A 14705-nucleotide genomic window follows, 5' to 3' on the forward strand; every position below is an offset into this window, starting at 1 on the left:
GGGGTCTTAGATGGGAAGGAACCTCCCTTCTGAACACAGACCCTGCCTGGTCCTTCATCCCTTCCTCCCCTGTGGCTGGCCAAACCCACCCCATCCTCCAGCCCTGGTTTCCTCTTTTCTCTTACACTCCGCTTCCCCATGGCTGGGGTCTCCAGGCCCCAGTTTGGACAAGCCTTAAACACCCGATAATCAGGCCCCAACAAATGTTTGTTGAACTGCTCCAAACGGAGCCAGTTGATGGAGTGGCTCCCTCAGGTCAGGCCTTTCACAAGCAGTGTCTCATTTAATCCTCACAGCTGCCCAGGAGGCAGGTGCACTGGTACCATCCCTGGTTTTCAAGAGAAGAGGCTCAGAGAGCTCGGGGGATTTGTTCACTTTACACAGCTTGTCAGCGACAGAGGCAAGGGTAGACCCACCTTTGTCGGACTCCCAAACCAGGACCGTTTCCACTGCCCAATAGAGACTCTTGATTTGTCCCTTCAGTTTTACAGCAGAGCATTCACCAACTCAACCAGGCTGGCACGGCTAGTTAATGACAGGGCTAGGCCCGAGCCCTGGTCTCCTCGCTCCACCTCAGGGACCCTAGGGAGGGGCAGATGCTCTGGGGTGTGGCCAGCCCACCCCTTAAGGGCACATCCTCCCTGGAAACTCTCCTTAGGTAGAACCTAAGGGGACCTGGTGGCGCAATGGTTATACTCTCGGCTGCTAACCAAAACATTGGTGGTTCAAACCCCCCAGTAGCTCCACAACAGAAAGACCTGGTGATGGGCTCCTGTAAAGATTACACCTAGAAAACCCTATGGGACTGTTCTCCTCTGTAACATGGGGTCACTATGAGTCAGAATGGACTTCAAAGCACCTAACACCACCAACAACAACAGAGCCCTGCCCTGGAGACACCTTGGAGCATTTGTGGTTGTCACAACACCACCTTGTGGCGGCTGACAGAGGCGCTCTTCACAGAGGAAAAGGGCTGTTGGCCAGTTCCTGCGTGCCCCGGGCCTCCTCCAGGAGGAGCACAGGGCAGGCTTTCTGGGGAGGGTCTACTGACAGCCTTTCACTCAGGCCTTGTGCAGAACTGAGCAGCTGCTCCTATTGCCTGAGAAAGTTCCATGCCACCCAGTTATCTCCTTGTTTTCGTTTTACTCAGTAAACATTTATTAGGTACCAAAGATACAAAGAAGGAGCCCTGGTGGCGCAAGGTTAAGTGCTCAGCTGCTAACTGAAAGGTTTGTGGTTCGAATCCACCCAGCTGCTCCAAAGGAGAAAGATCTGGTGATCTACTCCGGTAACGGTTGTTGTTGTTAGATGCATCCAGTCAATTTTAACTCATAACAACCCCATGTGACGCAGTAGAACTGCTCTATAGGATTTTCTAGGCCCATAAACATTACAGCCTAGAAAACCCTGTGGGGCAGTTCTACTCTGTCACATGGGGTCGCTGTGAGTCGGAAATTGACTCAGTGGCACTTGACAACAACAACAAAGATACAAAGAAGGGAAGGAACTATTATTTATCGAGTGCCCACTGTGCCAGATGTTTCCAGACATCCTCTCATGTAGCTCCCCCCGACAGCCCTGCAAGTTAGGGACCCTTGAGCCATTTTCCAGGTAAGGAAATGGAGACTCAAAGGGGATGCGCTGGTGGCTTACACAGCTGGCGTCCCAGGGCTAGGATTAGACCCCTCCTTGCCTGTTCTCAGAGCTGAAGCTTTGCCCATCTAAGCAAGACTGGACTTTCTGGCAGCAGCTGCCCAAAATGTACCATTGTTTCAATGTCCTTTTTTGGTCCAGATATAAATCAGGAGAAGATGGTTTGGCAAAGGATCCCTTATAAGAAAAGACAAATAAAAATTAGATCCCATTAGTAACAAGTCACCTTTATTAAAATGACAAAAACTATACAAAACCAGGGTCAGGTGGCCCTTTTTTTTTTTACAGATGGAAGGGAACTCAGATGGGTTTTGTTCTGAGAATTCCACAGCATCCTGAAGTCACTGGAAGACTTCTACCTTGTGGCACACCCAGGTGGGGAAACTCATTGGGAGAGAGAAAGAAGAACAACAATTAAGTCCTTGATGTGATTCTATTTTCCCTGGGCTTAAAGGGAGTCACCAGTCACCAGTTATTCTACCAGGGGGCGTGGGGCCTAGGCTGAGGAGGTCCATGGACACACAGTTATGCTTACCAAAAACCAAAACCAAACCCATTTCTGTCGAGTTGATTCCAACTCACAACAACCTTATAGGACAGACTAGAGCTGCCCCATAAGATTTCCAAGGAGCAGCTGGTGGATTCGAACTGCCGACCTTTTGGTTAGGAGCTGTAGCTTTTAACTCTTGCACCATCAGGGCTCCAGTCATGCTCACAGGTACTCACAGCGACATTCCAAGATGCAAGTCACTGATGGATCTTGGCCACACCACAATCCAGGGCTCCACAGTTTGGTAGGACTGTTCATGTGAGGAACTGGCAGAGTTTGTCATAAAGACTTATTACGACCAGCAGCTTTATTAGTGCTTTCTGCCCTGACTGCTCCTTACCAGCAATCAGTGTGTCGTTTGTTACAGAAATGGAATAAAGAGTGAATTGTAAAGCTTGGAAATAGGGAACAGGAAGCAACCACAGAGAAATTTTCTGTACCTAGAATATTCTCCTATCAAACTAAGTAAATAACCGTTTGAAATGCGTCCACCTTTTAAAATAGCTTGTGCTATCAGGAAGTGAACCTGACATTCTAGTCCAGAGAACCTCGAAAGTTAAGTAGACTCTCAGGTTTGCTATCCTGTAGCCAATGGTGTGGACATGAGAAGGTTGTGGCTGGTGGCAAGGTAATAACCACTGTGGATTTGGTGTGCTCTCAAACCGCAGTCATTCTCATACTGCTTTACGGTTTGTGTTGTTTCTGTTTATCATCAATGTTCCCATTTAATATCTCTTATATCAACTCATAATCTTTACTTAAATAAATTTTTTTAGTTTTTTTTTATTGTTGTAGTTTAAGTGAAAGTTTACATTTCAAGTTAGTCTCTCATACAAAAATTAATACATACATTGTTATATGACCCTAATTGCTCTCCCTATGCTGTGACAGCACACTCCTCGTTTACACCTCTGATTTCCCGTGTCCATTCAACCAGCTCCTAACCCTCTCTGCCTTCTCATAATATTCTGTTATAATGCTTTTTATTTCAGTTGGGTCTGTTGTAATGTAACAATAAATTATTTTTAAAAAAAAGATTATAACCAAGAAAACCCCATAGAGCAGTTCTACTCTATAACAGGTAGGGTCACCATGAGTTGGAATCGACTCAAGAGCAAGGAGTTTTTTTGGCTTTTCCCTCCCGTAGCCACTTCCAGGACCCTAACAAGTTGCCCAGGGCAGCCGTGTCAGGAATCCTGTTATCACCACTGCTGGCCACAAGGGGCCGCCCTCCAGGCATGACCGCCGTTGCTGAAAAGCAGACCGTAGCTCTTAAGCTGCAGTGAAATTTTTTAAGAGACGGCACTCTGAATGGCAAGCTCTCCAGCTCTCAGAGTGCCATGCAACTTGGGGGTTAGACTTGAGTCTACAACCATTTGGCCGCCTGGAAGTGATGATGACAGGAATTCCCTTGGGAGAATCTCCCATCCCTGTCCCCATGTGCTCACTGCGCTTCATGTTCTTACTGCGAGCAGCAGAGATGGCTCCAGGGACCCAGGCACCTGGCAGCTCTCACATAGTCTGGGTGCTGGTCCCAGCTCTGATTCCCACAGAATCTGTGACCTTGGGCAAACCCCACATCCTCCGAGCCTCAGTTTCCTCATCTGCCAAGGGAAGGGGTTGGAATAAATCTGACTGATCTCTAAGAGCCCTTTCAGCAACAACCTTGTCACCAACATAAGCACCTGAAATGTCCCTTACATGGGGTTAGAGTCTGAGTCCATCCTTGTCATTCAGCATAAACTACCAGCTTATTGAAATGTTAAATTCTTTGGCCAGATTATTATCTCCCTGGAAGCCAAAGGAGTGAAGTTAGAATTCTGTGCTACAGAATCTTTTAACATCAGCATGAGAGGGGAGCTTAGAGAGTGTGGTATAGGTTCTCAGACTCTTGTTGACCCGGAACCCTTTACTCGGACAAATTCTGACTTGCAAGCCCAAATGAAAATGTTAGAAGCAGAGCTGCTGTGTTTAGAGACCAGAGCCCAGGGAGAGGAAGCCACCTCTCCTGCATCACTCAGCCAGCAAGTGAGTGGCAGAGCTGGGTGGAGCTGACCCCCCTGGGCACATTCCTCAGAATGACATGAGGGACTCAGAATTGTATGAAAGAGTTCACGTGGGGAGGAAGGGGCACGGGACGAGGAAAGGACACACTAACTTCTACTGTGCATTTGCTATGCTGGGTCTTTCCCCACACCATGACTTAGTGCTCATACCCCACAGGCCAATATCACTATCCTTTTTTTAGTTCAGAGAACTTAAGTGACTTAGGTGAAGTCACGCAGCTCAGAACTGACTAAGCTGGGATTTGAACCTAGGGCTTTGCGACTCCAAAGCCCATACAGCAACTTTCCTGGGGGACAGCGGTTTATTCACTTAGTCAGTCAAACATTGAGCACCAAATATGTGCCAGGCACTGTTTAGGTCCAAGCCATACAGCTGTGATTATGCAGCTGGAGGACCACCTTCTCGAACCTAGATTTTAGAGGCAGACAGATGATAAACAAACCACACAAAAAGAAGGAAAATTAAGCAGAGTAAGGGGATGGAGGATGAGGGGCTGAGTGTGTACCTCACTGGCCTAGCGAGGTGCTTCTGCACAGCCATCCGTGAATTGTCGCCAGTCTGCAACGAGATAAAATAAGTGCTTCCTCTCCCTTTCTGTACTTACAGGACAAACAGTCCAGGGACAGTGCAGTTCCGTGTGGATCACACTTTGCAAAGCCGCAACCTAAAATATTTCCAAATCAGTAGGTCAGTGTGACTAGAAACCTGTTTTGGGTGCAGAGGATCATGGCTGGCCACTCCCTGCCTGGGAGTCACTGGTTCCATCTCACCATCCCCCCCATCCTCACCAGGCTGCGCAGACCCCAGGGCACTGGCTGCCAAGGAAGGCTATAGTGTCTCCTACCTCGTGTGTACAGTGATCCAGGGGCTGTAAGTCTCCTAAAGGGAGACGTCCCATCCAAAATCCATGGCTTTTTGTGAGTCTTGCGGATAGTGGAAAGAGACCTGTGTTCAGATTCGGGCTGTGTCACTGACTAGCCATGTGATCTTGAAAATGTCTTTGTTTATCCTTAACTCTAAAATGGGGATAATGATGCTTTGCAGGAATAGATCAGGCACACTGGGGCTTGACCCAGGGCCTGGAACTCAGGAAGTACAAGCCTCTGTTACTCTGTGTGTGCGTGTGTATGTGTGCACATGTACTTGTGTGCACGCGTGTGTATGTATATTGTGCACGTGTATGCATGCTTGCATGTTATGTCTTGCACTGTGCTTGTGTGTGTGCATGTATGAGTGTGTGCTTGTGTGTGTGTACCTGTGTGTGCTTTTGCGTGTGTGCACACGTTCATGTGTATGTGTGCCTGTGCATTCTGTTCATGCATACATGGGGGTGTGTGTGTGTGTGTACGTGTGTGTGGATGTGGATGTGACACTCATCTCCTCCACCGCTGTTAGAGACTTCCTCCCAGGGCCTGCTGTGACCAGGGACACTGATGTTCTTTTCCTGGGGTCTCTCACCAGACTGCCAAGGGATCATTGAGGACGTCGTCCTGCTGGGTGCACCAGTGGAAGGCGAAGCCAAGCACTGGGAGGCTTTCCGGAAGGTGGTGTCTGGGAGGATCATCAATGGCTACTGCAGGTCTGTCCAAATCTCAGGCCAGTAAGGAGGTGACAACACTTACTGAGCACCTAGTGTGCCTGGGCCCTGTGCTGAGGACACAGATTTGAGGCCAGGCCCCTGTGCTGGAGGATCCCGGGGACCCACGGGCACTGGACCCGTAAGGAACAGAGTCCAGGCATGTTCTGACTGGGGAGGCGTCCATTCCTATAAGGTCATTGACAACAGGGGAAGACCCTGAAAAGGACCCCCCTGTGTCAGTCCTGGGACCAGCTTCTAGGATGACAGGAGTGGCCAGGGGTGGCTCAGCATACTGGAGCTGAGGGAGGTGGACGAGGGGAGCAGAACCTGGTCTGAAGAACAGAGCCTAGGCCCCAGTTGGAGCTCTTTGAATGCTGACTAGGGAACTTACATATTAGTTATTTGGCAGTGGAGGAAGGGGAATGGACAGGGGGCCGGGCTGAGCTGTCAGAGCAGGGGCAGGGGGACAGCCCAGGAAGCTGGCAGAGGTGGGGAGCCAGTACCCAACAGGGTGGCAGACCCGGGGACCCACAAAAGCTGGTGACCATGGGGCTGGAAGGTTGCAATCTTTGCTTGGGCTTTGAGAGTGAGGACTGCGGGGTTTCAGCCAAGGTGGTGGCCCAGGCTTTGGGGAAGGAGAGACGATGAAGCCACCACTGAGTCTCAGGACAGTCAGCCTAAGAAGAGGCCCGTCCCTTCACCCTGAAGTCAAAGGCAAGGTGGTAGTGTTCAAGAGCACATGATTTGGAATCACACAGACCTGGTCTTCTTGCTGGCCTCAGTTTCTTCATCAGTGAAAGGGTTATAATCACAGTAACACCTGGCCCCCAGTGTTGTGATGATGGTTAAACAGTATTTGGAGTGGCATGTAGTGTGTGCTCAGTAAATGACAGATGCTGTTACTATTATTATTATTAGCCATTGCTTGGGATGTTCACTCAACAGACTTTTTGTGAGAGCCAGCCTCGTGCCAGGCTGGGGCCACAACAGGGAAGAAGACCCAGGCACAGCCCTCACAGCACCCAGAGCCCAGCAGGAAAGACAGGAAAAACAGCAACTCCAGTCAGGTATACAAAAGTATGTCTGCAATACCAAAATCCAGGCAGTTCTGAAACCCAAAGGCTTTTTCCGAAGTGTGGCACAGACTCACTTATTGACAAAACGTGCCCTGAACTAACAATAAAGACAAGAAAAAGAAAGGACAAAAATTTTGGTGTCAGACGATCCTGGGTTAAAATCTTGGCTCTGCCATTTACCTAAGGTCCCTGGGTGGCACAAATGGTTTGTGCTTGACTGCTCACCTAAAGTTTGGCAGTTTGAACCCACCCAGCAGTACTTTGGAAGAAAGACCTGGCAATCTGCTTCTGTAAAGATTACCACCTAGAAAACCCTATGGGCAGTTCTACTCTGTATCACATGAAACCAAAACCAAACCCACTGCTGTCGAGTCGATTCCGTCTCATAGCGACCCTATAGGACAGAGAACTGCCCCATAGGGTTTCCAAGGAGTGGCTGGTGGATTCAAACTGCTGACCTTTTTTTTGGTTAGCAGCCAAGCTCTTAACCACTGCACCACCAGAGCTCCCTATAAACATGGGGTCACCGTAAGGCAGAATTGACTCAAAAGCAATAGATTTGTTTTGGAGTTTTTTTTGTTTTTGTTTTTTGTTTTTGTTTTTTTTTTTTTTTTGCCTTTTACCTATTGTATGGCTTTGGGAAAACAACTTCCCTGAATTTCAGTGTCCCCACCTATAAAATGAGAATAACAACCCCTCCTGCGCAGGAGTGCTGGGAAGATTCCGTGAGATTACATTGGAAGAGGACTGGCACTTAGTAGGTGCCCAATAAATGGTAGCAGTGTACAGTTATTATTATGGGGCATATTCACATCTTTCCTGCTGCTGTCTAGTGGATTCCAACTCATAGCAACCCTAGAGGACAAAGTAGAACTGCCCCATAGGTTTTCCAAGGAGCAACTGGCAAATTGGACCTGCTGACCTTTTGGTTAGCAGCCAGGCTCTTAACCTCTGTGCCACCAGGACTCCATATTCACAAAGCATGTGTTTTTTGGGTACTTTTCATAAACAGCAAAGGAAAAGAATTAAAATTGCATGTGTGCAGTACGAAAGCAGCAAAATCTTATTAAATCCATTAGTTCTGCTGAGAACCTGAGGCTAAAAGCTTGGTTTTCATTATTTTGTGAGATCCAGAGCTGTCTCTCTGGAGAGGAAGAAGGAGGAGGAGGTTGAGGAGGAGGAAAGAGAAGGAGCACACAGACCAAAAAACATCACTGTAATTCCTCGGTTAAATTAAGTTCCAACCAGGAGTTCACATTCTCGGCCCCCAAGGGCCCTTTAGTTGCCCATGAACCTACTTAAACATGGGGGGCAGGCAGAAGGTATTCAGGCCAGCACAACCAAATTAAATACATTTATAAATTTATAATTACATTAATAAAGCTCTTTGCAAATCCGTTTGCTGATTTGAGCTTTTCATGAACCCTGGATGCCAGTATTCATGCTCCCTATTGTCTCAGCGAGGAAACAAGCTCAGAGAGGCAAGTGACTTGCACAAGGTTACACAGCAGAGCCAGGACATAAACTCAGGCCTGTCTCACTCCATGATTAGATGGTTTCATTCTGAGTTCCCCTGATGACTCCACGTGGCCCAGGGACAAGAGGCCACCACAGGCAAGTCTCTGTTCCAGATCTTGTGAGGGAAGGGATGATGATAGAATGGGGAGCGGGGAGGGCCCTGCCCACAGGTGTCTCCAGGCCTGGTGAGGGAGCCAAGAGGCCCTTCAGCAGGTGCCATGGTGGAGAGTCCAGGGTTCAGCTATGTGAATCATGCATCAGCATCACCTGGTAGATAGATAGCTAGCTGCCATCAAATCAACTGACTCATGGCGACTGTCTTAGTTATCTAGTGCCGCTATAACAGAAATACCACAACTGGATGGCTTTAACAAAGAGAAATTTATTCTCTCTCAGTCTAGGAGGCTAGAAGTCCATATTCAGTATGCCAGCTCCAGAAGGCTTTCTCTCTCTGTCTGTTCTAGGGAAAGGTCTTTGTCATCAATTCTTCCCCTGGTCTAGGAGCTTCTCAGCACAGGAACCTCCTGTCCAAAGGACGCACTCTTCTCCCGGCATTGCTTTCTTGGTGGTATGAGGTCCCCATCTCTCTCTGCTTGCTTCTCTCTTTTACATCTCAAAAGAGATTGGCTCAATACACAGTCCGATCTTGTAGATTGAGTCCTGCCTCATTAACATAACTGCTGCTAATCCCATCTCATCAACATCATAGAGATAGGATTTACAACACATAGGAAAATCACATCAGATGACAAAATGGTGGACAATCACACAATACTGGGAATCATGGCCTAGCCAAATTGATACACATATTTTTGAGGGACACAATTCAATCCATGACAGTGACCTTATGTACAACAAAGCTAAACCTTGCCTAGTCCTGCATCCCCCTCATGATCACTGACATGTTCAAGTCCATCATTGTGGCTGCTGTGCCAGTCCATCTCACTTAGGGTCTCCCTCACCTTCACTGGCCCTCTACTTCACCAAACATGATGTCCTCCTCTAGCAATTGATCCCTCCTGATGGTGTGTCCAAAACAAGCAAGTTGGACAACGTTCTGTTGTAACACATAGGTTTTCATTGGCTAATTTTTGGAAATAGATCTCCAGGACTTTCTTCCTAGTCTGTTGTAGTCTGAAAGCTCCACTGAAACCTGTCCACCATGGCTGACGCTGCTGGTATTTGAAATACCGGTGCCATAGCTTCCAGCATCATAGCAACATATAGGCCATCACAGACTGACAGGTTCAATTAAACAGAGACTGCTGAGCCTCACCCCCAGAGAGTTGCAATTCAGGAGGTCTGGGCTGGGGCCCATAACTTGCATTTCTAACAGGTTCCCAGGTGATGCTGATGCTGCTGGTCCAGGGACCCCACTCTAAGAACCAATGATTCACAGAACTAAGGAACCAGGGAACAGCCTAGGCCTTTGTAGTACTGAGCTGGGCTCTCCTGGAGATGTGCAGCCATTACCCTCCTCTGTGGACTAGACCCTCTGCCCACCTTTCTTCACTGGATACTCACAGGTGAGGAAACTGAGGCACAGCAGTGTGCCCAGAGCTAGTCAGTGGCGGAGCTAGGATTTAATCCCACGTCTCTGACTCCAAGTCTGCCCCTCTTCTTTGCTTCCTGGCCTACAAAAGCTGATGGGGAAAGCAGCTGTAACAGGTGCTAAGTCCCGTCCCTGACGGGGGAACCAGAGATGAAGCGAGCCCAGTGATCAGACCTTAGGGCGCACTGAGTTGGCTGGGGCGACTGGGGCGGACCCACACACAGCCAAGCGCTTCAGCCTTCTGTCAGTGTGGAGTTCAGTTTCATCGTCTTGTGGTTGTTGGCTGTCAAATCAGCTCTGACTCATGGCGACCTCGTGTGTAACAGAATGTTGCCGGGTCCTGCGCCATCTCCATGATCACTGCTGTGTTTGAGTCTATTGTTGTGGCTGCTGTGTGAGTCCATCTCATGAGGGTTTGCCTCGTTTTCACTGACCCTCCACTTGACCAAACATGATATCTTTCTCTAGCAACGGGTCTTTCCTGATGACAGATCCAAAGTAAGCAAGACAAAGTCTCACCATCCTCACTTCTAAGGAGCATTCCAGTTGTATTTATTCTAAGACGAATTTGTTTTATCATCTGCATATGTTCTATTTTTTTAATTTTCAAATTCATAGAAAAGTGGAAAGAATAGTCCAATGAACTGTATAGCCCTCACCTAGATACACCAAATTAACATCTTGTACACCCACTGCATCTCTACATGCACAAACACACACGCTTCTTTTTTTGTCCAACCAGCCTGAAGTAGGCTGTGGATAGCATGACCTCCACTCCTAAATGTTTCAACATTCATCTCCCACAGTCACCACACCATTACCACAGAGAAGAAGAGCAACATTGATTCAGTAACATCAGCCAACATATGGTCACATTCAAGTTTTGCCATTTACCCAACCTATTGCCATTGAGTCGATTCTGACTCATAGTGACCCTATAGGACAGAGTAGAACTGCCCCCATAGAGTTTCCAAGGAGTGGATGGTAGATTTGAACTGCTGACCTTTTGGTTAACAGCCCTAGCTTGCTGTAGCTCTTAACCACTGCGCCACCAGGGCTCCGCCATTTACCCAAAGGGGTCCTTTATAGGTAGGTTTCCTCCCAACTCAGGGTCTCCTCCAGGTTCACAAGCTATGACACCAGTATTTCAAATACCACAGGTTCACCCATGGTGGACAGGTTTCAGAAGAGGTATCTAGCAGTTATACCTCTCTAGTGCCCCCGTCCACCCAACAGTCCTCCCTCCTCCCTTGTTCTTGGTGACAGGAGGTTTGGAAGAGCCAGGCCAGTTGTTCCACAGAACATCTCAATTCTGGATTCATCTGTTTCCTCCCGATTCGATTCAGGTCAGACATTTCTGGCAAGAACACCAGTGACAATGTGTGTCTCCCCCTGCATGGCACTGAGAGGACGTAACGTCACCTGTTCCCGTCACTGATGTCACATGACCACTTGGCTCATGGGAGGTCTTGGCCTGTCAGCTCTCTCCATTGTAAAGGCACATTTTTTTTGTTTTGTGATTAAAAAGTGATCCATGAGTGACACAGACCAAGTGCCTCTCCTGCTCCCCAATGCCTTTCCCCAACTGGGTTTAGCATCAACTGATGATGCTCAGTTGACGATCGTCCATGAATGCATTTGTGCCTTTTAATAAAAGTTTCTCAGTTTGTGAAAGCTGAAAATACAAGAAGGAAGGGAGAGTTTGAGGTCCATTATGCAAGAAGCAGCACAGCACAGTGGGACAAGCGTGGCCTCTGAGGCCCTGCAGACATGGCTGCCTATCTTGTCTCTGCCGTATGACATCTGTGAGGCCTTGAGCAGGCCATCACCTCTGCGGCCCCGGTTTCCTCATCTGTGAATGGAGCTAACCTGGGGGCACCATTTATCCCAGTTTGTCTGGACTTCCCTGGTTTTAGCACTGGACATCCTGCATCCCGAGAAACCCCTCGGTCCCAAGCAAACCCGGAAGGTTGTTCTCCCGAACAATCACTCCTACCGTGCCGGACTTCTGTGAAGAGTCAGTGAGTTAATGCAGGTGAAGTTGCTCAGAAATAGCAAAGAGGAGGGCCACGCCCTGAGAACTCAGACCAGAGCCAGCGGCCTGGGAATGGGATGTCTGGGACAGGGGAAGGCAGCCTCCTCTGATGTCCTCCTTGATCCCTAGCAGAAATGCCTTAGATCAGGGGTCAGCAGACATTTTCTGTGAAGGGCCAGACAGTAAATATTGTAGGCTTTGCACACATGCAGTCACTTTTGCCTATTCTTCTTGTTGTTTGTTTGCTTGTTTACAACTCTTTAAAAATGTAAAAACCATTCTTAGCTCCTTCCAAAACAGGCCAGATTTGGCCCACACACCTAGTTTGCCGATCCCGCCGAAGGCCAGTTTTCTCAAACTTTAAAGTGCATCGGAATCACTTGGTTGTTGTTAGGTGCTGTGAAGTGGATTGTGACTGTTGGCGACCCCATGTGACAGGGTAGAACTGCCCCATAGGCTTTTCTAGGCTGTAATCTTTATGGGAGGAGCCCCGATATTGCAGTGGTTCAGAGCTCAGCTGCTAACCAAAGAGTTGATGGTTTGAACCTGCCAGCAGCTCTGCAGGAGAAAAGACCTGGTAATCTGCTTTCGTAAAGATTACAGCTTTGGAAACCCTATGGGGCGGTTCTCCTCTGTCCTATAGGGTCACTGTGAGTCGGGATTGACTTGACAGCACACAACAACAACAACAGTCTTTGCGGGAGCAGATTGCCAGGATCTTTCTCCCGTGGAGCTGCTGAGTGAGTTCAAACCACCAGCTTTTCAGTTAGCAGCTGAGTGCTTAACCTTTGTGCCACTAGCGCTCCATAGAATCAATCATCTGGGGATCCTGTTAAAATGTAGGTGCTGATTCAGGAGGTCTGGGGCATGCAAAAAGATCTCTGATGGTTCAGTGGTTAAGCACTTGGCTGCTAACCAAGAGGTCAGCGGTTCGAACCCACCAGCCGCTCTGTGGGAGAAAGATGCGGCAGTCTGCTTCCATAAAGATTTACAGCCTTGGAAACCCTATGGGGCAGTTCTACTCTGTTCTGTAGGGTCACTATGAGTCACAATTGACTCAACAGCAACAAGTTTGTTTTTCTCGTTGTTTGGGACAGGCAGGGCTCTGCGTTTCTAGCAAGCTCAGGTCATACCTGGAATAGCAAAGCCCTAGAACTTTAGTGTCCAGTATAGCAGCCACTAGCCATATGTGGCTATTTAAATTTAAACTAATTAAAATAAATAAAATGTAAAATTCAGTTTCCCGGCCACACTAGCCACATTTCAGGGGCTCCTGTATTGAAGAGCGCTGATCTAGCACACTGAGGGGGTGGTGGCAGCAGAGCTTGGTTTTGATAATAGCTGCCATTTGCTGAGCACCTACCACATGTGCCAGGCACTTTGTATGCATTATATCACAATGAATCCTGGCATGTGTGTGGGAGCAGTGTTCCTATGGAACAGGTGTTCCTGTCCTCATTTTAAAAATGAGAAAGCTGAAGCTCGGAGTTTTATGACTTGCCCTGGATGGCTCAGCTACTCAATGCCTGGCAGGGATCTGAACCCAGGCCAGTCCATCCAGCCAAGCATTCATCCAGAATTCATCTCAGGTGCCCCCTCCTACCCTTGCTTGCAAGTCTCTGCTCTGTGACCTCCACACACAGGCCAGAACCACAGCTAGGAGTCACTTAACAGCCAGAGTCTGTTCTTCAGCAAAGTGATGTTCAGCCAATTCAGGGATTAGAGCGATCAGTGTCTCTGATAGTCATCCAGCAATCCGTTCATTCATTCACCCTTTGTGACTTCCCACTTGTACCAGGGGCCCTGTCAGTTGCTTGGGATACAGTGAAGAGTAAAGCACAGTCCTGCTCTCAAGGAGCTCCCCACCTAGAAAGAGAGGAGAAAGGCCCAGGAACGGATACACAGGAGGACACATGAGGAACATCACAAAAGGAGCATGTCCCGGGCACAGAGGCACATGGGGAGCCAGGAGTTAATTGTGGGATGGCGGGGCTGAGGGAGGGCTCCCTGGAGGAGGCAACATCCAGGCTGAGTTTTTGAAAGGATAGATAACCCACTGCCATTGAGTCAATTCTGACTTATAGCAACCCTATAGGACAAAGTAGAATGGCCCCATAGGGTTTCCAAGGAGTGGCTGGTAGATTCGAACGGCTAACCTTTTGGTTAGCAGCCGTATCACTTAACCACTGCACCAGCAGGGCTCTGAAAGGATGGATAGGAGCCCAGAGGAGGGAAAGGAGGCCGAGCAGGAGCTGCCACACCACACACCACACAGAAGCAGCCAGATCAGTAGGGATGGAGCAAAAGAGTGTGGACATGGGGGTACAGGAGGCACTAAATCATACCTGATGCTTACTGAGCACAGTTGCTATCCTCATTTTACAGGTGAGGAGACTGAGGCTCAGAGGGTCAAGTCCAAGGTCACACAGCTAGTAACTGGCAAAGCAGGACTTGGACCTGGCTCTGAGTGGTACAGAGTGCCGCTTGTGGCCCACACCAGGCGAGAGAGGTCTTAAATGCCAGTGAAGGCCCATAGTGGTTTGCTCACACAATGGAGTAGAAATGAAGCCTTCTGATGTATAAGTATTCCTGTTCTGTCCCTGAAGGTGTATAAATAAGTGCAATTAACATTTTAAGTAAAGTGTCATGATTACAACAATTTGGTAGGAATGATG

General features: G+C 48.4%; 1 protein-coding gene across 1 annotated transcript in view; it reads left to right on the forward strand.

Annotated features, from left to right (window-relative positions):
- Positions 1–14705, forward strand: part of TMCO4 (transmembrane and coiled-coil domains 4) — a 108958-nt gene that overhangs the window by 82915 nt on the left and 11338 nt on the right. The window contains exon 12 of the mRNA XM_004377180.2: positions 5732–5849. Within this exon, the coding sequence (XP_004377237.1) occupies positions 5732–5849 (118 nt within the window). The remainder of the gene's footprint in view (positions 1–5731; positions 5850–14705) is intronic.

This window comes from Trichechus manatus, unplaced genomic scaffold, assembly GCF_000243295.1.
Source record: "Trichechus manatus latirostris isolate Lorelei unplaced genomic scaffold, TriManLat1.0 scaffold00048, whole genome shotgun sequence".
Lineage (NCBI taxonomy): Eukaryota > Metazoa > Chordata > Mammalia > Sirenia > Trichechidae > Trichechus > Trichechus manatus.